At 54.4% G+C, this 22,536-nt stretch overlaps 10 protein-coding genes and 1 non-coding gene across 11 annotated transcripts; 5 read left to right on the plus strand and 6 right to left on the minus strand.

The window, feature by feature from the left end:
* Positions 1–472: 472 nt before the first annotated feature.
* On the plus strand, positions 473–874 carry CONPUDRAFT_154858 (uncharacterized protein; the record flags this gene model as incomplete). Its single annotated transcript, XM_007771669.1, has 1 exon — positions 473–874. One exon carries the CDS (start codon positions 473–475, stop codon positions 872–874), a length of 402 nt encoding a protein of 133 aa, XP_007769859.1.
* Positions 875–1,034: 160 nt separating this feature from the next.
* Positions 1,035–1,987, minus strand: CONPUDRAFT_58270 (proline-specific peptidase; the record flags this gene model as incomplete). The annotated part of the gene is made up of 2 exons (XM_007771554.1): positions 1,035–1,281; positions 1,332–1,987. 2 exons carry the CDS (start codon positions 1,985–1,987, stop codon positions 1,035–1,037), a joined length of 903 nt encoding a protein of 300 aa, XP_007769744.1.
* Positions 1,988–2,608: 621 nt separating this feature from the next.
* Positions 2,609–2,690, plus strand: CONPUDRAFT_t67. The gene has a single exon. It is a non-coding gene; the product is annotated as a tRNA-Ala (tRNA).
* Positions 2,691–2,777: 87 nt separating this feature from the next.
* On the minus strand, positions 2,778–4,523 carry CONPUDRAFT_144744 (P60-like protein). Its single transcript, XM_007771670.1, has 7 exons — positions 4,319–4,523; positions 4,202–4,266; positions 3,797–4,146; positions 3,376–3,741; positions 3,071–3,322; positions 2,943–3,019; positions 2,778–2,889 (listed from the first exon to the last, which is right to left on the minus strand). The coding sequence occupies exons 1-7, from the start codon at positions 4,516–4,518 to the stop codon at positions 2,826–2,828; spliced, it is 1,374 nt and encodes a 457-aa protein (XP_007769860.1). The 5' UTR covers positions 4,519–4,523; the 3' UTR covers positions 2,778–2,825.
* A 593-nt stretch (positions 4,524–5,116) lies between these two features.
* Positions 5,117–6,649, plus strand: CONPUDRAFT_58152 (WD40 repeat-like protein; the record flags this gene model as incomplete). Its single annotated transcript, XM_007771546.1, has 2 exons — positions 5,117–5,587; positions 6,332–6,649. Coding segments are annotated over 2 exons (789 nt in total), but the record flags the coding sequence as incomplete, so codon positions are not given.
* A 263-nt stretch (positions 6,650–6,912) lies between these two features.
* Positions 6,913–10,488, minus strand: CONPUDRAFT_125752 (uncharacterized protein). The gene is made up of 19 exons (XM_007771671.1): positions 10,250–10,488; positions 10,161–10,184; positions 10,053–10,109; positions 9,977–10,001; positions 9,875–9,922; positions 9,794–9,820; positions 9,700–9,734; positions 9,569–9,647; positions 9,403–9,513; positions 9,266–9,345; positions 8,999–9,201; positions 8,859–8,939; positions 8,130–8,801; positions 7,852–8,061; positions 7,712–7,795; positions 7,557–7,643; positions 7,477–7,500; positions 7,370–7,426; positions 6,913–7,312 (listed from the first exon to the last, which is right to left on the minus strand). Exons 1-13 carry the CDS (start codon positions 10,272–10,274, stop codon positions 8,655–8,657), a joined length of 942 nt encoding a protein of 313 aa, XP_007769861.1. The 5' UTR covers positions 10,275–10,488; the 3' UTR covers positions 6,913–7,312; positions 7,370–7,426; positions 7,477–7,500; positions 7,557–7,643; positions 7,712–7,795; positions 7,852–8,061; positions 8,130–8,654.
* Positions 10,489–11,365: 877 nt separating this feature from the next.
* CONPUDRAFT_137821 (uncharacterized protein) lies at positions 11,366–13,942 on the minus strand. Its single transcript, XM_007771672.1, has 3 exons — positions 13,168–13,942; positions 12,370–13,107; positions 11,366–12,303 (listed from the first exon to the last, which is right to left on the minus strand). The coding sequence occupies exons 1-3, from the start codon at positions 13,705–13,707 to the stop codon at positions 11,713–11,715; spliced, it is 1,869 nt and encodes a 622-aa protein (XP_007769862.1). The 5' UTR covers positions 13,708–13,942; the 3' UTR covers positions 11,366–11,712.
* A 475-nt stretch (positions 13,943–14,417) lies between these two features.
* CONPUDRAFT_58812 (glycosyltransferase family 90 protein) lies at positions 14,418–16,805 on the minus strand (the record flags this gene model as incomplete). Its single annotated transcript, XM_007771598.1, has 7 exons — positions 14,418–14,494; positions 14,629–14,843; positions 14,939–15,298; positions 15,352–15,913; positions 15,970–16,072; positions 16,128–16,271; positions 16,395–16,805. 7 exons carry the CDS (start codon positions 16,803–16,805, stop codon positions 14,418–14,420), a joined length of 1,872 nt encoding a protein of 623 aa, XP_007769788.1.
* A 393-nt stretch (positions 16,806–17,198) lies between these two features.
* Positions 17,199–18,450, minus strand: CONPUDRAFT_58411 (Mov34-domain-containing protein; the record flags this gene model as incomplete). The annotated part of the gene is made up of 4 exons (XM_007771561.1): positions 17,199–17,261; positions 17,355–17,457; positions 17,541–17,662; positions 17,734–18,450. 4 exons carry the CDS (start codon positions 18,448–18,450, stop codon positions 17,199–17,201), a joined length of 1,005 nt encoding a protein of 334 aa, XP_007769751.1.
* A 2,060-nt stretch (positions 18,451–20,510) lies between these two features.
* CONPUDRAFT_90865 (uncharacterized protein) lies at positions 20,511–20,872 on the plus strand (the record flags this gene model as incomplete). The annotated part of the gene is made up of 3 exons (XM_007771673.1): positions 20,511–20,565; positions 20,652–20,714; positions 20,769–20,872. 3 exons carry the CDS (start codon positions 20,511–20,513, stop codon positions 20,870–20,872), a joined length of 222 nt encoding a protein of 73 aa, XP_007769863.1.
* A 380-nt stretch (positions 20,873–21,252) lies between these two features.
* Positions 21,253–21,690, plus strand: CONPUDRAFT_90866 (uncharacterized protein; the record flags this gene model as incomplete). The annotated part of the gene is made up of 3 exons (XM_007771674.1): positions 21,253–21,356; positions 21,447–21,487; positions 21,644–21,690. The coding sequence occupies 3 exons, from the start codon at positions 21,253–21,255 to the stop codon at positions 21,688–21,690; spliced, it is 192 nt and encodes a 63-aa protein (XP_007769864.1).
* Between the last annotated feature and the right edge of the window lie 846 nt (positions 21,691–22,536).

Here is a 22,536-nt window from a genome sequence, read left to right on the forward strand (position 1 = left end):
CATGTCTGCGACATCACGACAGCTGATTCTCGCTCGTCCCCCGGTTCGTAATCCCTCGTTTCTCTGCTGGTTATTGTTCGGCTCTCGCGCTCTCATCCATTTCTACGCCGTTTTCGTTATCGCCCCGCTCAATTTCGTATTCGTATTCTCCTTTTATGATCTTATTATCTGCTTGACAGCGTGCATTTCATACGGTCTCAATTTCTTTTAATCCCTTCTTTTCACTTTTTCGGTACTTATACGCACTGTATGCTTGCTTCTCGCTAGCTAATACAAATTGATTGATCTGCCCAAACGACCACAAGTAAGAAAAAGCGCAGAAAAGCGCAAAGCAGCATGCAAAACAGCAGAAGGACCTACTGTTTTGCTCTTTTTTTTACTGTCCTTATTTCGTGCTTGAATAACGCTGAAAAAGCGATAAGCACTAAAAAGTACTTGATAAGGAGCCCGCTGTTTTCCTGATGCGTCCGCTATGTCGAGGTTGTCGAGTGTATCTACCTGCAACATGTGTGAAGGCCCCACTAATATCTGCACAGCACCCTCTCTTGAGCTCAACAACATCAGCAACCACGATGACCTCATGCACATTCTGTATGGCTGGTCCAGAGTCGAGCTCAGCATTCAGTTCAGTGACGGATTTTACGATGTTTTCGTCGAGAGAGCGTTGCAAGATGATTCAGTCACCACGTTTGGCGGGGAGCTCAAATACCTCATGATCGTCCCGTGTCTTGCTTCACCGAACATGTTGCGTAGACTTCTGGAGAAGGAGGATGTTTACCTGACGGATCTGAGTGTCGGGCCACTGACGCATCCGATGAATTCAGACGAAGAGGAGGTGATGAAAGAGGTGGCTGAGTCGTTTATGTGGTGTTGACACGTTGGCCACAAATCGTCTGTCCATGTGTTCGACTTAACATCGACAGTCTATGACAAAACCATTCCTGTAACATGTGAAACAAGCGCCTTTATTACGTTCACTATCGATTGTATGCCCGATACTCAAAACTGTATCACTAAGGTGAACGTTCTCGTAGTCACGTAGTTAGAAACCTTCCGACCACTAGGAAATAACTATCCGTGTCCTCAAAGAATGGAATGTGGCTTCCTAAGAAACGTACCCACTTCGCCCCAGCAATCTTCTGGAAGAAAGGCTCTACGACAGAGTCTTGCGCACCGTCGTCCCTTCCGTTGGTGATGAGTGTCTCGCATTTGATGCTATGCAACCGATCAATGCAGGACCAGCCCTTCATCGTCCCCAAAACTTCAATCTCAGAGCCAAACCTAAGGTTCCGTGAGCGTTATGGAGAAACGAGCAGGGACAAAACATTTACATGTTGTTGTACACTGTGAGATCCTCGTACATCGCCGCGAACGAGTCCGTCAGCTGCTGAGGGGTTGGCTGGACCTGACACACGTGCTTCGCCGAGAACTCGTCCATCGCCTTCTTGTACTCCTCCGCGTCCGTCGTACCCTCCCGTTCGTGTCTGAGCACCATCTCGCCGAACTCGGGTGGCCACGCGCTCAAATGCCTGTGCATTGCCTCTTCCCAAAGCGCTGTGGACGGAAGGCCGCTCGAGAGGATGAGCTTTCGCAGACCTGAAGGCTGACGGAGCGATGCGTAGTCTGCCGCGAGCATGACGCCCCACGAGTGGCCAAGGAGATCAAACCTCCCGGAGACGCCGAGCTTCTTGAGGAGGTTGTCGAGTTCGTCCATGAACGGGTCCATGGTCCAGAACTCGCGCGGCTTTGTGGGGAGATGGGTCGATTTACCGATTCCAATCTGGTCGTAGAAGATGACAGGAATGCCGTACGATCGGGTGAGTTCGATGTGCGGGAGCATGTAGACGTGATCCATGCCAGGACCGCCATGGAGGATGACGAGGGGCGTGGTATCGGGCGTCAGCTCGCCGACTATCCTGTACCATGTCTGGCACGCCTCTCCTGTCTGTGGGAGAACGAAGTCAACCAGGCCAGTCGTCTCTTTCATGAGTGCTCGATCTTGGCTGATAGTGCGAGGGGGCGTGGAGAAAGATTGCGGGGTGTACAGCGCCGATTTATAGCGTGCAAACGAGAGCTATTTTCTAGTGTCGTGTGGCAGGACAAGGTTCAGCACTAAACTTCTTTCCTCATAGCTCACTGTGCCCGAAGGAGTTACGAACCCTCACTATCCACGACCGGTAGTTGTCCCCAAAATTTCCCCATCACCCTATGATCACGCCTGCCGCCCTTCTGAGTACGCTCGCCCATGAACACTCTCCAGGCCCTTGTTAAGTACGCGGTTGTCCACCGCACCCACGTACAGCACACGAGGTAGGGCTTTGTCGACAGAAATGAACTCACTCCTAAGATAAAGGATCCACACGGCCAGTGGTATCCCTAACACCGATGTTCTTCCCGCGGACGATGAGACATGCAAGAGGCGGGGAAGCGATATTCTGACGGGAAGACCGAAACATAGCATGGTATCACGACGCCAACAGTGAATGTGGCCGTGACGAAGTTGACGAAGGACGGCAAAACGTGAGGGTTCCAGCTTCCCGCTCACGGTGCCCGTCACGGAAGCAGCCGTCAAGAGTTCGGATCTATTCTTTTGAACTCCATTAACAACGGGCCCTTGGCACAGTTGGTAGCGCGTACGCTTCGCACTAAGAGAATGCGTAAGGTCGTGGGTTCAACTCCCACAGTGTCCAATTTTTCTTGCTTTGCCCGACAAACCTTTGCTACTGCCAGCGTCGTTTTATTGGCCCGCGCGGACGACCATTCAACCAAAGAAAACATTCATGCATGCGACCGAGAAAGAAATCCAGATACATATGCCTGCTATACTACACAAATCTCTTGTATGCATGCTTTTCGTACTCCTTTGTCTTCCGTCTGTTGGGCGCGGATCTGTTATATCTCATTAGAACATGTTGAACCCATTAGAATACCGTAGCACTTACGTGGCAAGAGCATGGGGTTCAACGAGCGCACGTTGCTGTAGGCTGTCAAACCGATCACGGAACAGGTTACCTTCAGGCTAATACCAAGATCAGATTCGTACTCCACAATATTTCACAATTCCTCTCACCTTGAGCGCGCGGAAACTTTCGCTCAGATCCTCCCCTAATTGAACATCAACTCTGCTGTTAGGGACCTTGTGTTTCCCGATCTTCTGGCCAGCCAAACCCTGCTTTAGCTTAGCATTTTGTGCGAATAGCCGGGCCAGCCTCGCTTGCTCGCGAGTCTCCGCAGAACGGTCTGCTTCTTTTCTGAATGACCGCGCTTGGCTGACGCTGCCGAGGAGGCGCTTCCGTAAAGCACGTTCGGCGAGAGCATGTTTCTAAGGACGAAGATCAGGTGATAGCACGCGAACAACATGAGGGCAGCACTCACCTCCGCTTTCAGCCGCGCAGCCTTCGCCCGCTGTTGTTTTGTTTTCCGGGATGGGGCACGCTGAGCCAACACGTCCGCGTCCTCCACCTCCTCGCTGCCGTCGTCTGCAATCTCGTCCAAAACCATACCCTCCGGGATTCCGTCCTCTCCAGCCAAGACATCCAGTGCCTTCCGAGCACCGATGATCTGCTCCTTGACGCCTGCAAACTTTTGCGCCTCAACCTCTTTCTGCCGTTCAGACTCGTATGCCTTGAGAATAAGCTCCTCGTGAGCGGCAACAGGGGGGTTATACGAGGCACCCTGATGAGGTTTAGCTACAGCGGGTGCCTCGATGAGCTCCCGTGGATGGCGGTTGTCCGGCCGCTTCTAGGTCCAATCATATTAACGAACGATGTTATACGGATGGAAGAGTCACGCGCACCTTGATTTGAGGCCTTTTCAGTGTCTCGTCTTCCTCGTCTTCGTCCACATCCTCCTCCATGGCCCATGCATCGTAACTCCCACTCGCCTTGACAGCGTGCGTGACATCCACCATCGCGCTCCCCGCGCCGAGCTCCGTGGGGTCCATCACGGCGTTGAACGGACCACGGGCCATCCGTCGTGTCATTCGTAAGAGACGAGTCTTGTCAGTTCCGCTGATCTTTGGTTTCGATTGGGTCGAGGATGCGGATGAGGTGGTGCGGGTGTGCACGGCGGGCACGGCGGAGCGCTGAGCGATGATTTTTGTGGATGTGAGGTCCGCTTTTGAGAAACGAGGGAGAGATCTGCGCGCTGAATAGACCATCAATCATGGGGAGTCTCTATGAAGGGTGGATGTGAGACGCACTTTTATCGTCGCCTTTAACGTCGATTGTGAAAAGCTGGTCATCCGACTGGTGCTGCAGTGTTGTCCTAACGCGTTCCTATTAGCTATGGCAGAAAAGAGGGGAGCTCAAAAGCGCACCCGATAATCCTCTCCTCTTTTCTTAGGCTCTCCATACCCCGCTCAATAGGTTGTATGTCGATGTTCTTCCTCCATGCCCGCTTACCCTTTCTGCTCGATTGACTCAATTGAGCTGGTGCGCCGACGTCGGCCTTGGCATCTGTTTTTCCGGCCATCGTATCAGAGTTAGATCCACTCTTTTTGGATCTGGTGACTGCCATCGTCGCTGCCGGCAAGAGAAGGAGGAAGCAGAGGGTCGCCGAGATGAGAGGGACAAAATAAAGAGGCGGGAGTGCTGGCTCAATCAAAGTTGTGACACGTGACGACCGCCTTGCATAGTATACCCGGTTTCCGCGTCTGGCAGGACCATCATCTGCTGCAGTCTGCTTGTCGATCGAACGTGTCTGCACAGGTCAGTACTGGCTCTCAACCGTCTCTCTGAGGACAATTCAAGGGACAAGGTATCATCAAGTCCTGATCTTCCTTCCGTTTCGCCTGGGTAATTGGTTGGCTATGTTTAATTTCGTTAGACCCGTCCAGAAGAGAAACGTCGACAGCTTAGTGAAATCCGATGGCGGTCGTGCACTGCAATCAGCGTGTCAAGCCTGTGTGGTCTACAAAGTCGAAGATAGGAAACAGGACGCGTGACCTACGCCCACAGGATGACTTTTCCGAAACTTGCTCACCATTCAAGCACATATTCACGGATCTTTTGGACAGTGCTTCCAGCCACTGCGTACTTAGCGGAGCTACCACAGCATTTGGCCAATAGGTATGTACGCTTCTCTTCGTCGACGACCACTACATCCCACTTATCTCATGTACACCCTCAGATTTCGACCATTCGGCCATCTCTTCTCTATTGTCACTCTTGCATATTCACCTAATGGGCAGCTCATCGCTACCGGTACAGTGGACAAGAAGATACGAATATGGGAAGCGTTGACTGTGGGTCAAGTTGGGGATGCTCTCGAGGGCCATGCTGGGTACATTCAAGCCCTAGCATTCTCTCCAGATGGGCGTCGCCTCGTCAGCGGAGCACTTGATGATGGTCTCCGAGTATGGGACGTAGACACTCACGAGATTATCGCAGGCCCCTTCGAAGATGACGCCCACACATGGATTCGATCTGTCATGTACTCCCCTGACGGAGAGCTTATCGCCAGCGGAGGCAATGATGGGCTTCTCTGTCTCTGGAATGCTTACACACACGAGCGAGTTGCCATGATACAGCATTCTGGACCTGTTACGTCCCTCTCGTTCTCCCCTAATGGAGAACGCATCGCCTCTGTGTCCCTACCTGTGCATGATGATGAGCCTGCTTTGCGAGTCCACGCAGTTCGCAGAGACAAACTGCCACTGTCCCAACCAGAGCTCACCTTCAGTATACCTGACGCAAGTCGGGTCGCCCGATACTCTCCGGATGGTCTCCTGATAGCGGGTATCTCGGCGGGGAGCGAGAATTACGAGATCTGCCTCTGGTACTCTGCAACGGGAACACTTGCAACAAAGATTACTGATGCACACACGGGCTTAATCACTGATCTTTCATTCTCCCCTGACGGTCGACACCTTGTGAGCAGTTCTATGGATAACAAAGTCCGACTATGGGACGTCGCTACAGACACCCATAGCCATCGAGAGCGGCACTCTTGTTCAACGGAACAACGCAGCGCGACTGTCTCTGAGCCAACGATATCACTTTCACTTCACTCTTCAGCTTCAGCGTTCGGACATGACTCTTCTGTCACCAAATTATCTTGCTCTCCCGACGGACTTCACTTTGCTTCCTGCGACAGTTATAAAATACGCATTTGGAACATGCTGACCGGTGCACTGGTCCTTCCCCAGGTGAGCCGAGTTATCTAAAACCATCGTCGTGATGTTCGCTAACTGTATGACGCGCGTTAGCCATCCAATGAAAGCCGGTCTGACAGAGATCTGTCCCAGGTTGATGTACGTACCCTGCCTGCTCTTGGCTTACCACACGTTCAACTTCAGCTCTCAAATTAGGAATCTCAGCCGGTTGACGAGTCCAAGTTGAACGTCACTGGATCTCTCTACCGCACTTCAGAAGGTGATCTCCGGCACTTTGCCCATGGTTCTTCCTCTCGACTTTTTGGCCACTTCTCCACTATTGTCACGCTCGCATATTCTCCTGACGGGTCGCTCATAACCACTGGCTCTGCAGACAGTGTGATCCGTATATGGGACTCCAGGACAGGTCATCAATCTGGCGATGCACTAATAGGCCATACAAGCTGGATTCAAGTAGTTGCGTACTCTCCAGACGGCGGACGTCTCGTCAGCGGCGCACATAACGATAGGCTTCGTGTATGGGACACCAAAACTTACGGGATGGTCACGATACTCTCTGATGAGCAAAGTGTCTGGGTCCGTGCGGTTCAGTACTCGCCTGATGGCAAGATTATCGCGAGTGGATACCACGATGGCTGCCTCAACTTCTGGAACGCGCGCACCCATGAACGTGTCGCCTCCATCCATTGCCTTGGCACCGTCGCGTCTCTGTCTTTCTCCCCCAGCGGTAATCATATCGCAGTCTCAGCGTCTAGCCAGATTCATGTTGTAGACGTGGACTCACGTGAGACCAAATTCGTGTTTCATCCAATCGTTGGTAGGCAACACCTCGTCCGCGGTGTCCAATACTCTCCAGATGGGCGTTCGATTGCCAGCGTCTCGGATAAGGACGCCGTCTGCTTCTGGGATGCCGTTACTGGCGAGCTAACAGCGGGGCCTCTGAGAGGTCGTGTAGATGAACTTGTCACCAGCATTTCTTTCTCTATGGATGGCCGATACTTTGTAAGCGGGTCTGCCGGAAGCAACATAGAGATATGGGATGCAACTACGGGCAACTGTGTCCTGAGATCCCCGCACCGACATGATTCTACAGTCACTATGGTTGCCTGTTCGCCAGACGGAAAACATGTCGCATCCTGCGACGGCCACTCGCTACATATCAGCGAACTGTCCACGGGCAAGTTAGTTTTACCTCGAGTCAGTGTTTTCACTATGATTCAGCCTTATGAGTGCACTGATATTCAGTGGGTCTAGTCTCCCAAGAGGGAAGGGCCACGAGACGCGGGTCAAGAGGGCCGCGCCCAGCATGATGTAAACGTGCTCTTTGGACAGTTTTATCTGGCTGACACACGGATCTCAAGGGTCATGACAGCGATTTAGATGACGTGCGTCTGAAGCTTCTGAGAGCATAGCTTGTCGCTCATTTATTCGCCTCATCTAGTTCCCCGTCACCCTTTCAAAAGCCAAACATGGTCAGGCAGCTGGCAATATAGACAACATGGCCCTTGACGGGAACGCGGATGAGGGAGTGAGCCGGTTCCCTTCACTTTTCGTGTCAATTTTCATAGACCGGGCTTCACGAATCTTTCTTTGCAGCGTCAAGGTGCAAAGTTTACAAGACTCCGACAAACTGCTCGGATGGGTTTGAAAAAGACTGCTTCCATGTTCAGACAGCTCAGAGTATGCTCATTCTCCTGGTATCCTGGATTGAATATAATTAACCAGCAGTCCTTCAGCGACGAGTTCGTGTGAAGCAGATGCCAGATGAACAAAGACATACGCCAGCTTCCAACGATGATGCTTGCCCTCCGACGAAGGTACCAGATGAACAGTCACATACAGTGAACGTCAATCATGATCGAGGCGATGAAAAGCGTTACTGGCGCAACTTCTGGCGTCGCAGCTGGCGTCGGACGGAGAACATCTCTCCCGCATACGGTAACCAGGTATGATTGCTTTAGCATACTTCTCTTCCTGTGTCAATCATGGTGTATCTAACATGCATATTCATTAGCGCATATGGGCCAGGAAAGACGTGCCAGGTCGGCGCCCGGGTGGAGACACCCAGCCCTTAGAGGACGATGTCTCCGACTCTGATTCAGCCTCGTCGGACGAAAGCTCGCTTGCGATGGTCGATAGAATCTGCTTTTGCTTGTGCGTTGCGCACGCATAAAACCACAGCTGATATCAGCAAAATGCGTTGTGCATGATTTGACGGGGCATGGTTTGTGTGATTGAAGGTCTCTTAATAGCCGTCGGGCTCCCAAGGGTGTTGTCCAGTAGCCGTGTTTCCATTTGTAAACAACCAATATGTACCAAGTACTATAAATGAACGAGATAAGATCCCAATATAAACATTATGCGCTGGATCCTGCCAGGGCGACATATATGATACATCCCCTCCAACGACAGAGAGGTGAGAGGCGTTGGCCGACATAAACGGGCAATCCTCTTGACTCCTACGAGAGCTGGCCTTCAGATACGAGTCGGTGCGAAGGTAGCGCAGCTGGTGCAGAGCCTCAACACCCAGGACCATGATCTATACATGGACTCCGCTAGTCCGTTTGAATTGCTCAGGTGACGGCGCCCGAGAGCCGTCACTGGCAGGTGCGTCATGCACATCTAACTTACCCTCGTCCAAACGAACGTTCGTCATAGTGTACGCAGGCGTCGCCGCAAACTCAGTCTTGTCGGTGTCAAGTCGTCAACACACGTCAAGGGGAAGCAGAAAACGCATGCGCACCTCGGTTTCCAAGTTGACTTGGCCGCTCGTTGCCCTTCGACTCCGAGAAACTTCGCGTGATAAAAGCGTAGCAAGCAGCGTCTACACTCCCCAAGTCAATATTGCAAGTAGAAGGAAAGTATGAGGTGTAGAAGACGCACGTTCGTGTATATCCGCCCAATAGGCATCGCAAACATTCCATAGAGATTCATGGTGGGCGCGGCGAGAAAAGAAATAAGATCGCACAGTGCGAAAATCGCAGCGAAGAGACCAGTCTGCTTCGCACCGAACACGAGCTGGCTGATCACGTTGATTGTTTTTGAGGACTTGTTGCAAGACCGCGCGTTGAGCGTCACAAGAGTAGCTGTGGAATAAACAATGTTAGAAGCGCAAGCGCACAACAGTAAAAGGCGCCTAAGTAGACGGACCTGTCACAATAACATCTACAATGACTTGGAGGACAAGCCACGGTATTACCAGGTGCCGAATCTTGATCAGGTCGGGGATGCTATCAGATGGTTATCAGCTGGATATGCAACAGATAGAAATGAGGATCAAACCATACTAGCTGATCATCCACGCTTTGATACCACATGTCACGCCAAAAGCAAAAGAGGCGACGGACAGGGCGATGATGATACCAAACAGCAGGCTATTTCCGCTGAGCCGCCGTATGCTATGGGTCAGGTTGAGTGAGCAACGTGTGTGAGGGAGAGGAAGAATGCTCTCACCGCAAGGCGAGGAAGGTTTGAGTTGTCACGGCGGCGAGTGACACTGCGATAGGCGTGAAAGGAAAGGGCCATGGAGACCCTAAAACCCGTTTAAGCATGAACTACCTATAGCACGGGTAAGCGAGACTCACATAGCAGTGCCTCTGGATTCGTGTAGTTCGTGACACTGATGCGGGGTTCAACAGTGAATACGGAGGGTAGGGATGGAGAAGCATGCAAACGTACACGTAATCCCAGGCCATGTAGATAATACTTTTAACGTAGCGTCAGGGTCTCTGATTGTCGTGCGGGCCATACACCACTCACGAGGCACTATGCACTCCATCGAGAAGAAACAAAAACACAACCATAGCCCTGAAACGATACCTTCAGCATCAGCAAGCATAATGAGAGCACGCGCTGCCGCACTTTATGGGCCATTTGTCGTTGAACTCTTCCGCGAGCTATGAGTGGCGATAGGGAAGAAAAGTTGATATGTACGCACTCGCTCGTTTGTATCGCGCATACTGGTACATGACGAGTCCATACAGGTAGGTGTTGACTGGGGTATCGTAAGCGCATGCTTGTCCAAAGGCAACCAGAACTCACTCACAGAAGATGCCGACGATCAAGACACCTGGCGCGCAGGGGCACACACTATGGCTTCAGCTCACATCCGCCACCAAAACGCACAAAACGCACCGATGGTCTTGTCATACTCACCCATCGCAGCGTGCTTACGAGGGATGGATGATGTTGAGGAGGAAGAAAGAGGAAAGGCGGAGAGAAAGAGGGATCACGCTTTTAATAAACTGTCGTTCAGGGGCGATTTGACTTCTTCGGCTTCGCGTGGGTCATCTGTCCCCTTCTGTCAACTCCGCATCAGCTCAATTTGCCTCCGCCTCCCGCCATCATAGCGTCGGGCCCCGTCAAACGTCGGCGTGGCGCAGTCTCAGTCGTCTGATGTTATCTCTCCTCTTTGAGACGATCGCTTCGCTTTGGCAGCTGCAGGTCTCGGGTCATTGACAAGTGTAGGCGGCCAATTGACGCATGATGCAACCCAAATCCAGAAGCTTCTATGACATGTTGCACATGTTTGAAGGCCTGGCTACAAATGCTCCATGATACAGAGCAGACGCAAGGCAATGTTGAGCTCACAATTTACGCCTGAACCAGTAGCACCGCAGAACTCGCTCTAATGTGCTACACGGTCGGAGGTCAATCGCTGCATTGCAATCGCATTTGATGTGGGCTGGCGGCTTGTCATCATGGAGGTACCGTAGTGTGAACTTCTTCGAAACAAATGTCAAGTCGCGAAAGCAAGCGGAAGGCAACACCACTTCCAGCAGACGAGCGCTATGTATCCGTGGGAACAAAGGCACATGTCAAGCGAAATCTTGCCTCTCCTTTGGCCTCTCCTTACAACTGCAAGCCATCGCTTTACCATCGGGGCAGCAAAACAGTCAGGCAGAGAGGAACAGGGGGAGGCCAGCGTACAACATGCCAGGTCATTTAAGCCAAACTGATAAAATGCGACCGAACTGTCTGACAGAATCCAAGAACACAGGAAGACGGGGAAGTCTAGTGCGCACTCCCGCGCGAGGGATGCTGTACTGGTGTCAGGATGGAACTGTCAGGAGCCGAACGGCTCCCCGACACTATTTCCCCCGGAGTGCGCGTTGTTTTCGGGGAATGTGGCGTGGAGAGTTTGGGAACTAGCACAGCGGGTTGGAGAAAGATCCAGAGAGATAGAGGCACGCTTGGAGGTACCAGACATCGAGGAACAATGAATTCGAGTGTCTTAGAAGTAAAACAGTTGGCGGCACTAAGGACTTCGACGTTGAACGGGATGACGTTCAGTACATTTGGATATAGGCGATTACATGGGGAAAAAATGCGTGAGTACAGCGATGAAAGATAAGCGTGAATGCAGTACGAGTACAACAGAGCATCAGGTGTTCCATAGCAGATCCAGAGCCCAAGAACAGAACAGAACAGAGATAACATAAATAACACGACACAAGAAAGCACACATACCAGGAAGAAAAAGAAAAGAAAGATGAGAAAGAAAACACAGCAAAGGTCTTCTTCCCCAATGACGCCCCAGACGCATCGTTGCAGTCGAGCGCCAAGTCCACAAGATCAAAAACCCACACTCTACACAATCAAGGCACATACGTCGCCAACAGCACATTCACCACCAGCCTCCCCAGCTCTCCCGACGCCCCCGACACGAACGGCACACGCAGCTTCGTAATAGGCCCAGGCGCCCAATCAGACGCAATAGTGATCTCCGCATCGTCGAGCGGAACCGCGCCGCTCGCCATCATACGCCGCTTCAGCTCCGCCCTGCTCTCCCTCTCCCTCTCGCGGTCCGATCTGCTCTCCCGGAACCCATCGCGGTGATCGCGGAACCCGCCGTCCCGCGACGAGTCCGTCGGCGAGCCGAACGCGAGCCCGTCCTGAAAGTCCTCCGCGAGCGACGAGACGTCGCTGTGCGGGCTGAACGGGTGGCGGATCGCGCGCAGCGGCGACGCGACGGGCGTGGGCAGCGCGGGCACGGGGAACGACGGCGGCGTCGTGCCGGTGCGCGGGACGGAGGACGGGAGCTGACTGGTGGGATCGCTGCCGTCGTGCGCCTCGGTATCGACGGCGCGGTCGATCGGCCAGATGAAGTCGCCTGCGGCCCAGTGCAGCTCGGGCGCGAGCTTGTAGATCTTGAGCGCGTGGTAGAGGATCGAGTCGCTGCCTTTGAGCTGTACCACCCGACGCATCCAGTCAATATATCATGCAAGAGAAACAAGAGGGGGGAAAGCACGCACCTGCGGCACGAGCGTCTCCGCCAGCGCATCCTCCGGGTTCGCCACATACTCCTGCGTCAAATGGAAAGCAATCTTCCTCCCCCTCGAAAGGTTCAGCACCTGGCTCAAACAATCCAAGAACCGATCGCTCGGCCCGATGAGCGGCTCGACGCCCGGACCCGCACCAAACGAGCGCGCATGAATACCGTACGTGATGCACATCCTGCACCCGCTGTTCACGCGCTCGACCTCGTACGAGCACTCGGCGAGGAACGCGGTCCACTCGATGATATCCGGGTCCCTGCTATCGTCCTCATCGTCCTCGCCAGGCTCGCTGCGCCCGCCGAAGCGCTCCTCGTTGCTGTCTGCCGCGTCGCGTACGACCAGGGCTCCTCCGGTGAACCTGATGGGCAGAGTGACGACGACGGTCGCGATCCGCCCGTCGCTGTGCCCCAAGATACCTGCGGCGCTTTGTGGACCGATGTCGCCTCCGGCAACTGTAACCTCTAGGCGGTCACGCACGGCGATGAGGTGCGTACCAGGCGGCATCAGGGGGAAGAGGGTGTTGCGGAGGGCATCGGTGATCGGGTGGTTCGCGATCTCGACGGTGGCCGTAAGAGGGAGCTGGGAGGGGTAATAGAACGAGTCAACAGCATCGGGGATGGGCGTGCTCTGGCACGCAGAGATGAGGACGTCTAGAGCGGGTGGTGTGTCGTAGTCGACGTCGACAGGAAAGTCGAGCGAGTGGGTTATCCCGCTCTATACGGCGTACAATGTGAGCCTCGGAAGGTGTATATGGAGGAAAGGGAGAGTGCTTACCTTGGATCGGAAGAAGAGCACCAATGTGGTTGGATCGAGCGGGATCTGGCCAGAGACGGTGAACGGTCTCGCCTTGACGGCAATGAGCTTGGACACGGCGGTCCTCAGCGCGGTCTCCCCTCCATGATCGGACTGCATCCTGCGCGCACTCGGCCTCTTATGTGCACCTGCGTGTGGAATCCCGGAGCGCTTGGGGTGACGCCTCGATGTCTTGGGATGATCGAGCTGGGCGTCACAGAGGCTCGTGGGGATGTGATAGTCACCGTATGCGTCTACCGCGGCAGCAGCAACGGCGACAGCAGCAGCTGAAGAGCCTGAGCTGGAGGATGAGCTGTAGCTGGAGGCGGATGTGTGACTGTGGTGGCTGCGATGGCTGTGGAAGGTGGTCGTCGACGTTGAGATGCGGACCCCTGACCCTAGCTGGCCGTAGCCCAGGGCAGCTGCAGCTTTGGGATCAGATAACCGCCGGCCACTGCCTCCCCCTGAAGGAAAAACGGGACTGTGGCCTGCACCTCCAAAGGAAACGGGTATGGGTTGCATGTATCTCGCTTGTGCCAGTCGAGATCGGCTCGAACGTCGTCGTCGAGTCGGAGAAGCAGGTCGAGGAGAAGGACGACGAAGCAGCGAGGACGGTGGAGCAGCTCAAGACTAATTGACCACGCCCAAGGTTCATTATAATGAAGTGACCTCGCCAGACCACGCATATGCCTCGTGTCGCCTGAGAATTTGAAGGTGCGCAATGTCGAGCTGCATCAACCACGCGTGTAAGAAATGTCCATCGATCGGGCCACCCACTGCGTCCCGATGATCATTCTGCTCAACTCGTTGTGGGAACTCTCGCCCAGTCACTTAATCCTGTGCCGTGAACTGCCCGAGGGCGGACATAAAGGAGAAGAACTCGCCTTTCTAATCGCTACTTTTTGGCCGCCGCTGTCTAGACTGCAACATTGAGTTCGGGGTACGAGCGCACTTGCTCAAAACGTTTCACCACAGTAAGATGAGATTAAGTCATATGCGTCTAAAGATTGTAATACAGCGTATAAAACGGTAGATTGGTATCGTAATCAACATCCACCAGTCCTAGCACTAGCTGATGCGCAGTAGAATGCCCTGAAGGACCACAAATGAAAACACCTGGTATCTCCCCAAATAGACGATCTGCATTGCGTAGGGACAACAAGAAACCGCAGAATTAGATCAATATGGTAGTAACATCGACGACGAAAACGGTGTCCAGTGGCAGATGGACCTCAGGACGTGTAGCTCATTGCCTCACGATCGTCGGCCCACAGTCTGGCGTACTCGAGGCACAGCCTATACACGTAAACTGCGGCGTAAAGATCAGCAGGATGTCTCTAACAAGGGAAGGGGAAAAGATCGGGGTGGTAAATATGAAACCAAAAGACAGAAGGGCAAAGGCAGACAAGAAAAGGTAGATAACAGAAGGAGGAAGTAGCTCACCCTCCATGTCATCGATCCTCCCCAGCGTCTTCTTCCACTGCTTCCCGCCCCTTGCTATACGCTTCAACTGCGCATCCGTCTCCGTCTTGCGCGCATCGAGCGTCTCCAACTGTGTCTGGTTCGCGGCCTGGAGCGTCGCGGGAGTCGGCCCAGAGAAGTACGTGTAGATGTTATACAGCTCCGCATACGACGACGAGACGGGGACGTAGTGTACCCTATGTGCGAAACGAAACACGGATCAATATCGACTGTCTTTTGTCCCCACATACGAAAACAGAGCGAGGAACCGATAAAGGAAAGGAAAACGCACCAAGGCTGAATCCAATCCGAGAAATACTCCTTATACACCGTGCTCTTCAGCACCGCACTGTCGCTTGCCAAAAAGCTCATAAACCGCCCGCTGTAGCTCTGCCCGTCCACGTCGATCAGGTACTTGTACGACCAGTGCTTCCCGAGCGGCACAGCGTCCGCGAACCGGTGCGCCTCCTTGAGTGCCTTCTCGCCGCCGGGGTACCCCGCGCCCGTCGCAGACGTGAACGCGACGTCCATGATGTCCTTGTTCACCTCCGCGCGCGGGAGCGTCGTCGCGGCGTACACCGACGGCTCGGAGGCATCCGGGTGCAGGATCGTGAGGTTCTTCAGCGGGTCGTCGCCAGACATGCGGACGAGACTACCAAGGGCTGTCAGTTTGCGAACAGAGGATGGGAAGAAGTAAAAACACACCGATGTCTTTGGTAATAAGGTGAAAACCCGCCAGGCGTGCTCCCTCCACCGGTCGTCGCACCCCTCCAGAATATGACCTCCTCCTTGTCCTCCCATGGCACTTCCATCGGATCGATCTCGCCCTCCTTGATATGCTTCTCATCGAACGCGTACGTATATCTCGAACTCCCGCCCAGATAATAATGACTCGGAATCCTGATATCCGCGAACCCCCTCGCCTTCGCAGGCGAAAAGATAGGGTACAGAACGGGGAACGTGCGCCAGTCGGAGAAAAAGTGGCCCTGCGAATAGTGCTCGTGCGGCTGATCGCAAAAGTCGACGTCGTTGATGCCCGACACGACGAACGCGGCCTCAGCGCCTCCTTCAGCCTGTGCGGCAGCGCTGGTGGCAGAGCCCGAGGAAATGAGCGGTCTGCGTGCGTCTGCGGACGGGTTGCGGTATGCGCTCAGGAGGCGACGGGCCTGTGAGTCGGGCGCGCAGGTGCGCCGGTACGAGTCCCAGACGTTGCCACCGCCCGCCCAGTCCGCGGGGAAGTCCTTACCGAGGACGGCTTCGATACCAGCTGCGAAGTGGAGAATTAGTTTTTACGCTGAAAGTATAGAGAAGATGGAGCTGTACCAGCAGTATCAAACGAGGTCATGTTCGGGTACGCCTTGTGCTCCCAGGGAACGAGGATACGTCCTTCGGCTTTTGCGTTAATGGGGAAGTCCATGTCCGGAAGCTGGCCATCGCACGTCCATAAGCTTCGTGGGCACACAAAGGCAGTAGAGACATACCGAGTCGACGAACTCAGCGATAAGCCGCGCGAAGCCACGAGCACGAGACCCTCCCTCCGAGTCCTGGAAACGCGAGGGGACCTTGATAATCTCCGACTCGCCGTTTTTTATGCGGACAAGGTCGATCGAGGGCAGCTCGCCAGCCTACGCGAGTCCAGGACAAAAATAATCGCAAAGTCGTGAAAAACCGGGAGTAGCACCGAAACGAGGCAGAACATAGTAGTCAGTATTACAGAAAAAACAATCGAAAAGAAAAGACACCCGCACCTGCAACGCCCTCCTCCGCAGCTCAACACCACTAATATTCCAAAACGGCGCCAAATCCTCCACCAGCCCGTCAAACTCGTCCACCATCTTAAACTCCCGCTCGGCCGCGAACGCCCACCAGGTATCGAACCCCCGCGGCGGGTCGCGCCCGTACCGGCGCCGGTACTCCGCCGCCGCCTGCGCGAGCGTCTTGCTCTGCCGCTCGAGCTTCGCGCCGAACGCGGCCTCTGCGTCCGCGATGAGGTGCGGGATCGGGTGGTCGTGCACGCGCCCGTCGGCGTCGAGCGCGGCGGCGGCTGTGTTCTTGGTGGTGGAGAGGAAGGAGGGGATCCATGAGGAGGAGGATGAAGAGGCAGAGTCGGCGAGGGAGATGGCGTGGTCTTGGTGGCCCGCAAAGAGGCCTGCTTGCATGAAGAAGATGAAAGCGCAGGCGGCTGCGACGTAGCCGACGCGTTTGCGGGTGACCAGAGGGGCGCCCTCCCTGTTTTCAAAGGACATGGCGGCTACAGTGTCGTGTAAAATCTAGTCAAGGAGCGAAGGGGAACGTGTAGGGGGATTAGTAGGGATGGGAGAGGACGATAAGGAGAGGAGACGCCAAGGTGCATGCTGGCAACAATTTGTTCGGCCAATAGACTCCGACAACGCCTATCACCCTCAAACCCACCAACATGGATAGAAAACTATTGCACAAACGCTACTTATGACATTGTATGTACGTACATAAACTACAAACGGTACATAGCATAAACCAACAAAAAAGAACATAATCTACCATAACCCCAACATAAACCGTCTAGCCCGCCATCACCGCAAGTCCACAATCTCCAGTGGCATGTCCTTCATCTGCACATGTCCCTTGTCCGCGTCCTGCCATAATACACCACAGAAGAACAACAACCATAAATACAAAAGCTTCGTCAGAGCCTCCCTACCTAGCCCAAAGCTAGTGCGACGACTCACCGTGTAGATGGGGACATCCGCGTGCGGGTGGAACGCCTCTTTGGCATGGCAGTCCAGGATCGTATGCAAGCCAGGCGGGTCCGTCAACCGGAAGATACCAAAGCTGCCATACGTCCATCCATCAATATTCACGAACTCAAGGAGCGAAAACGACGAGGGAGAGAAAAGGTAAGGCAAAGGACGCACTTAGGCGTAGACTTGGGCGCGCACACGACCGCGAATGACTCGGGAAACATGCGCTGGAAGCCAGAGTGCGTGTGCAGGTCGACCGAGGACATGAAGCACGACTGCGACGGGTGGGTATGTATCTGTTTTTCGTACACGCATCAGTATTTCACCTCTGACAGTACTCTAGAGATTCCGTTGATCCCAGACGCACCCATCCAAGCGTAATCAACGACCGCTCCTCCGTAAACTGCATCACCAGCTCCTCCTCGTCCATCGTGCACGTGTCGCTCGTCGAATGCTGCCTCGGAATCAACAGCACTGTCACCTCGTACCGATCTCGCTTCCTCCGACCTGACCCTCCTCCCCCGCCCTCGTCCGCATCTGCAGCGCGGTCCTTGCCGAGCAACAAGCCACACGTCTCGCGATTCTGCGACGTGTTGAGCTTCGCGATTGACAGGAACCGCGGGAGGCATTCCTTGGGAAGAAGAACGGTCTTGAGGTCGCTCGACGACGACTGCACGGGAGACGTTGGTGAAGGCGTCGAAGCCAGGTGGTTCGTCCCGCCGGAGCGCGTTATGCGCAGCGAGTCCTCCGATGGCGTGCGGAAGTGCCCCGGTGGGGGTACCGGCGTGCGACTACGCGCACCAGGACCGCCGGGGGACGGCGTAGGACCAGAAGGGCCTGGGGGTGCAGGAAGCGGGTATCGCGGGCGCGATGTGGACGAGGACCACGATCCATATTGTCCTCCTTGCCCATGCGACGAAGACGGTTGTGGCGGGAGCACGCTAGACGGATAGAGGTGCTGGCTCTGGTGGTGGCCGTGGCCTCCGCTGCCATGAGCACGTGCTTGAGCGTCGGGATGTTCAGGGATGAAAAGGAGGGACGAGGAGCTGGGCGCGGCGTGCGTCCCAGAGCTGGGGTTGAACATGGACTGCAGGGAGGGGACGTACCCCTGTGTTAGCTGGTGCTGCGACATAAGCTGCGGGTAGCGGATCGAGCCGTCGGGCGGGGCGGGGGAGGTGGTGGTTACGGGCGGTGGATAGTTACTGTATGAGTTGTTAGAAGTTGCCTTTGTGCGGTGTACAAGGGGTAACAGAGCGTACCTGCGGTGAGCGTTGAGCATCGTGTTGGATAATCCGCTATTTCTGAACAATGCACTGAGTAACTGAGAGGCTTGAACAAGTCGTAGCAGGCTTACCTCTCCAGCGGCAAAAAGCTCGACGGATCTATCTGGCGACCCGTTTCCGCCGCAGGCAATCTTCGAACGTGTGCACCCTCCATCGCGCTCGACGGCATCGACGGGTACGCGACACCCGCAGGCATTGATGCCGATACGTATGGTGGCTGCACAGGCGCAGATGACGCGCCGCCATATCTTAGCGAGCGAGCCACATTCTCCGCCTCCTCCTGCCTGCGCAATATCCCCTCACGCTCTCGCCTCCTCCACTCGTCCTCTCCATGCGGCGTTCTCGGTCCGTGATGGTCCTCAGGCGGCGCAGGCGTGCGATATCGTACGGGTTCCTGCTGCGCCGGCGAGGGCGTCGCGCCTACGCCCGCGCCCGCAGCGCGTCTCGCCGCGCTGATCGCGTCGTTCCGTTTCCTATCGGCCGAACCGTACCCTGCCCCTGCCCCTGACGCGTTCCCACTCCCACCTGCACTCCCACCACCCCCGCTGGGTCCACCGAGATCCATCCTCCCAAAGTGCTCGTTCATCGTCGCCTCGATCGAGCCTGACCGCATGCGCCCCCGCCGTTCTGGATCACGATCACGGCGCACCGCCTCCTGCGCGAGCCAGCCCGAGTTGTCCTCGTGATGCTGATTATAGTGATGCCAGTCGTTCCGCGCTGGTCTCGACACCAGTGCCGGGGACGGTGACGCGTCGAGGGCGTGGTCGTGCGATGACGATTCATGGTCGCGGCTGACCTGCCGCGAGGGCGGCCGGAGCGCGGGCGGCTGCGGCTGCGACGCGGGAGGAGCATCGACGAGATCGGGATGCTGCGCTGCCCAGAGCTCGTACCGGTCCACGAGGTTGCGTTTGAGATGGCCCAGGGATTCGAGAATGGCTTGGCCGTTCTGTCGAGATCGGGAATGCGAATGTCAGCATAGTGCTGAGCAAAGTAGCGAGAGTGGTTTCAAGAAGACAGACGAAAAGATCGGCCGTTCTCGGGAGAGGACACAGAGATGAAACATAGGGCATTCGTTACAGAAGAAGCATGAAACACAGAAATCGAAGGCTCAGAACGAACGTACTCACCAGCCCCAAATTATGCCTCTGATTACCGTTCAGCAGAGTGTAATACTCCTTGTGCGTGGGCAGCTTCTCGAGGATAATCGTCGCCGCACGCGCATATTGCATGAACGCAGTCTCGACGTCCCCTGCCTCTGCATACTGCTGGGCGGACTTGCGGAACGAATCGGCGGTCTTGAGCCATTGCTTGAGGCCGCGTGATGGATCCCACAAGTTGACGAGCGCTCTGTCTGCGAGCTCTGCGATCGTTGCGGGTCGCCTCACTGTGGATGACGACGGGGTGGACATGGTGGTGGTGGTTGAAGACGAAGAGAAAGGGGGAGGTGGCCGTCGTTGGACTTGGTGGACTGCGCCAGGAAGGCTTCGCTTACCTTTTATGGCTTTGTCACTGCCTTGGCCACCACTACGGTTCTCTCCTCTTCCCTCCATCTCTCCTCCTTGTCTCAACCAGCCTGCTCTTGTCTTTTTCTCTTCATATGCCCATGCGAGATGACGCTGCAGTGACTATCGATGCTTAATATCCGAGCTATACTGCAGACGCACAGTGATGGCATCCATCACCGGTGTCAGACTCACGATCTGCACGAGGCAAACCAGCTGAGCCAGAGGAGCGGAGTGCGCTTAAGACTGGCGTTGCACGGCAGGCATGGTAGATTTATCAAGCCACACACTGCGAGACATTACTCATGACGCAGGAATAGAAGCCTACAAGCGAATGAGCGCTTGTGCATTGACCCATCATGGTGTTAATTCCTGGCTCTATGCACTCCCAGCTTCACCCTTCCATCGTTCATAGTGACGCGTGCTTCACAGGAGTGGTAAGGCTCGATAGCGAATATTGATCGCCTGTGCTCTGTCCGACCTAAGAGTGACTTCATCAGTAGAACCTCGTCGCGCAACTCCGAGGGTGGCTAGTTGCCCGTCGCGAGCGCTCTCCACCTTGAGTACGTTGCCTTGTTGCTCCCGTGCTCATTGTGCCCCTATCTCTGCTATCCCAGACTCTCGTTCTAGAAGAAACGACTGCCCTACTTCCAAAAGGAAGAGATCTGGCGCGCATATATCCGACCGGGGCAGATGCCCTGAGCGCTCTGATCTTCCGTGACCGATAGCACCGGCGCTAATCTGTCCATATGTGCGTGGATTATGATGAGGGTTCGAGGATATATGTCGGGCTTTCACCAAATGCAGAGTAGTGCGTTACGTGTCATCGTTGTCCAGAAAGGTATCGAGCTGTCAGCGCGCCTGCCAGGAGCGGGCGCAAAATGGGATCTCGGGAATTGACATTCGCTGATTGTCCTCATCTTTTCTTCAAGGGACGATGCCGATCGAGGGAGGAGATCTGTTTTCTCGAAGACCGATGTCGCCGTGCATCCCTGTGAGCTTGCTACAAGACTTCAAGGTTCTGAATTATATTTCGTATCAGACCCGTTACCACACATGCTCGCTGGCATCTTATCCTCTCTATACTTCTAGACCACAGAGATGCTAACGCTTCCGAAGGTTAAAGAACCAGGTGCCCCGAAGCCCGCCGCAATCGCGCTTCTCGTGAGGATACTGACGACCCAGCCCACTCACTATCCCCTTGCGTGAGGTTCCACATATGCCCGTGCTCTCTCCGCGTCTGACAGGTTAATTCACAATCTTTGTTTCGCTACCCCGCTCAATTACACCATCAGTCAAGCTCTCGACTTTCAACATTTGGGGCATTTAGCAAGCAGTAAGTCTGTCAACGGAGACTACCCCAGTCACGTCACTAACCGCAAGAATTGCTTCCGCACTGCTTACACCTTAACTTTCAGCACCGAACTGTACGTCGCCAACCCCGCATCGAAATACCAGCACTGAAAGCAATTGGTCGTTTCGTGGTTTCTAGTATGTCACAGGATTAAACCACGTGTTACGGAGGCATCTCGAGGTTGACGTCGTCTGCGCAGCCGACGTCCTGCGACAGTAGCCGGGGTGTATTCAAGTTCTCTGACAGATGCAAACCCACGCGACACTGTCAATGTCAGAATCCACACACCCCTGACCAGCATCTTAAAAGCGCCTGATGGAGCCCTCGGCGTGCTTAGCTCCTCCCCACGTCTTCGGTTTTCACCCTCGCTAGTCTCGAGTCGCGATGGGCGAGTACGACACGACGATAGGTGCAATCATCAGCCACATGCAGTATCGCTTTGTTTTCTGACCGGTTATTTCCTAGGCGTCCTGCTCATCGGGATCTTCTGTGGGTTCCGGCTCACGATCTAGTTTACGCATGAGCGCTGATATTACCCCAGTGTTACGATTGGTTTACTTTCTACTTCGTATTCGTATGAACATCTACTAGTATCAGCAACTGGACACTACTAGTAGATTCTATTTCATTCTATCTGTTTCTTTGTAACATCTTTGACTCCTTATGAGTCATAACGGCTTGATTACGAACCATGAGTCCTTACGACTCATATTCTCGGTAGCAACTCATTCTCGGACCCTTGACTGTATTAGTACTATTAATGCGAGTCCTCTTGATTCGCTCTTCACGTCTCATGAGTCAATGTGACTCATTCGACCTTCTTAGTAAGCAACTAGTAGAATAGGTATATAAACCCTCATGTACGAGGCCTAAGACCTCAGACTAGTTCTACCTCTATTACTACGTACATCTCGAACTCGCTCTAAGATCATAGTCAAGGACTATCGATAACCGACATCACGAAAGATAAGATAACAAGACCTAAGAGATTAGATCTCTTTGAACCATACGCACCAGGCGTATACGAACAT

Source organism: Coniophora puteana, assembly GCF_000271625.1.
Source record: "Coniophora puteana RWD-64-598 SS2 unplaced genomic scaffold CONPUscaffold_8, whole genome shotgun sequence".
Taxonomy (NCBI): Eukaryota; Fungi; Basidiomycota; class Agaricomycetes; order Boletales; family Coniophoraceae; genus Coniophora; species Coniophora puteana.

Excerpts from the sequence above, each read along its gene's own strand:
- CONPUDRAFT_144744 (XM_007771670.1), bottom strand. The coding sequence starts at position 4,518 with ATGGCAGTCACCAGATCCAAAAAGAGTGGATCTAACTCTGATACGATG. Across the intron at positions 4,267-4,318 it reads AAAGAGGAGAGGATTATCGG|GACAACACTGCAGCACCAGT; the intron begins GTGCGCTTTTGA and ends GGAACGCGTTAG. Across the intron at positions 3,020-3,070 it reads AAAGTTTCCGCGCGCTCAAG|CCTGAAGGTAACCTGTTCCG; the intron begins GTGAGAGGAATT and ends TCTTGGTATTAG.
- CONPUDRAFT_125752 (XM_007771671.1), bottom strand. The coding sequence starts at position 10,274 with ATGGGTGAGTATGACAAGACCATCG. Across the intron at positions 10,185-10,249 it reads TGAGTATGACAAGACCATCG|GTGTCTTGATCGTCGGCATC; the intron begins GTGCGTTTTGTG and ends CCTGCGCGCCAG. Across the intron at positions 9,821-9,874 it reads GATGGAGTGCATAGTGCCTC|TATTATCTACATGGCCTGGG; the intron begins GTGAGTGGTGTA and ends CTACGTTAAAAG.
- CONPUDRAFT_137821 (XM_007771672.1), bottom strand. The coding sequence starts at position 13,707 with ATGCAACCCATACCCGTTTCCTTTGGAGGTGCAGGCCACAGTCCCGTT. Across the intron at positions 13,108-13,167 it reads TGCTCTTCTTCCGATCCAAG|AGCGGGATAACCCACTCGCT; the intron begins GTAAGCACTCTC and ends TACGCCGTATAG. Across the intron at positions 12,304-12,369 it reads CGGAGACGCTCGTGCCGCAG|CTCAAAGGCAGCGACTCGAT; the intron begins GTGCGTGCTTTC and ends CGGGTGGTACAG.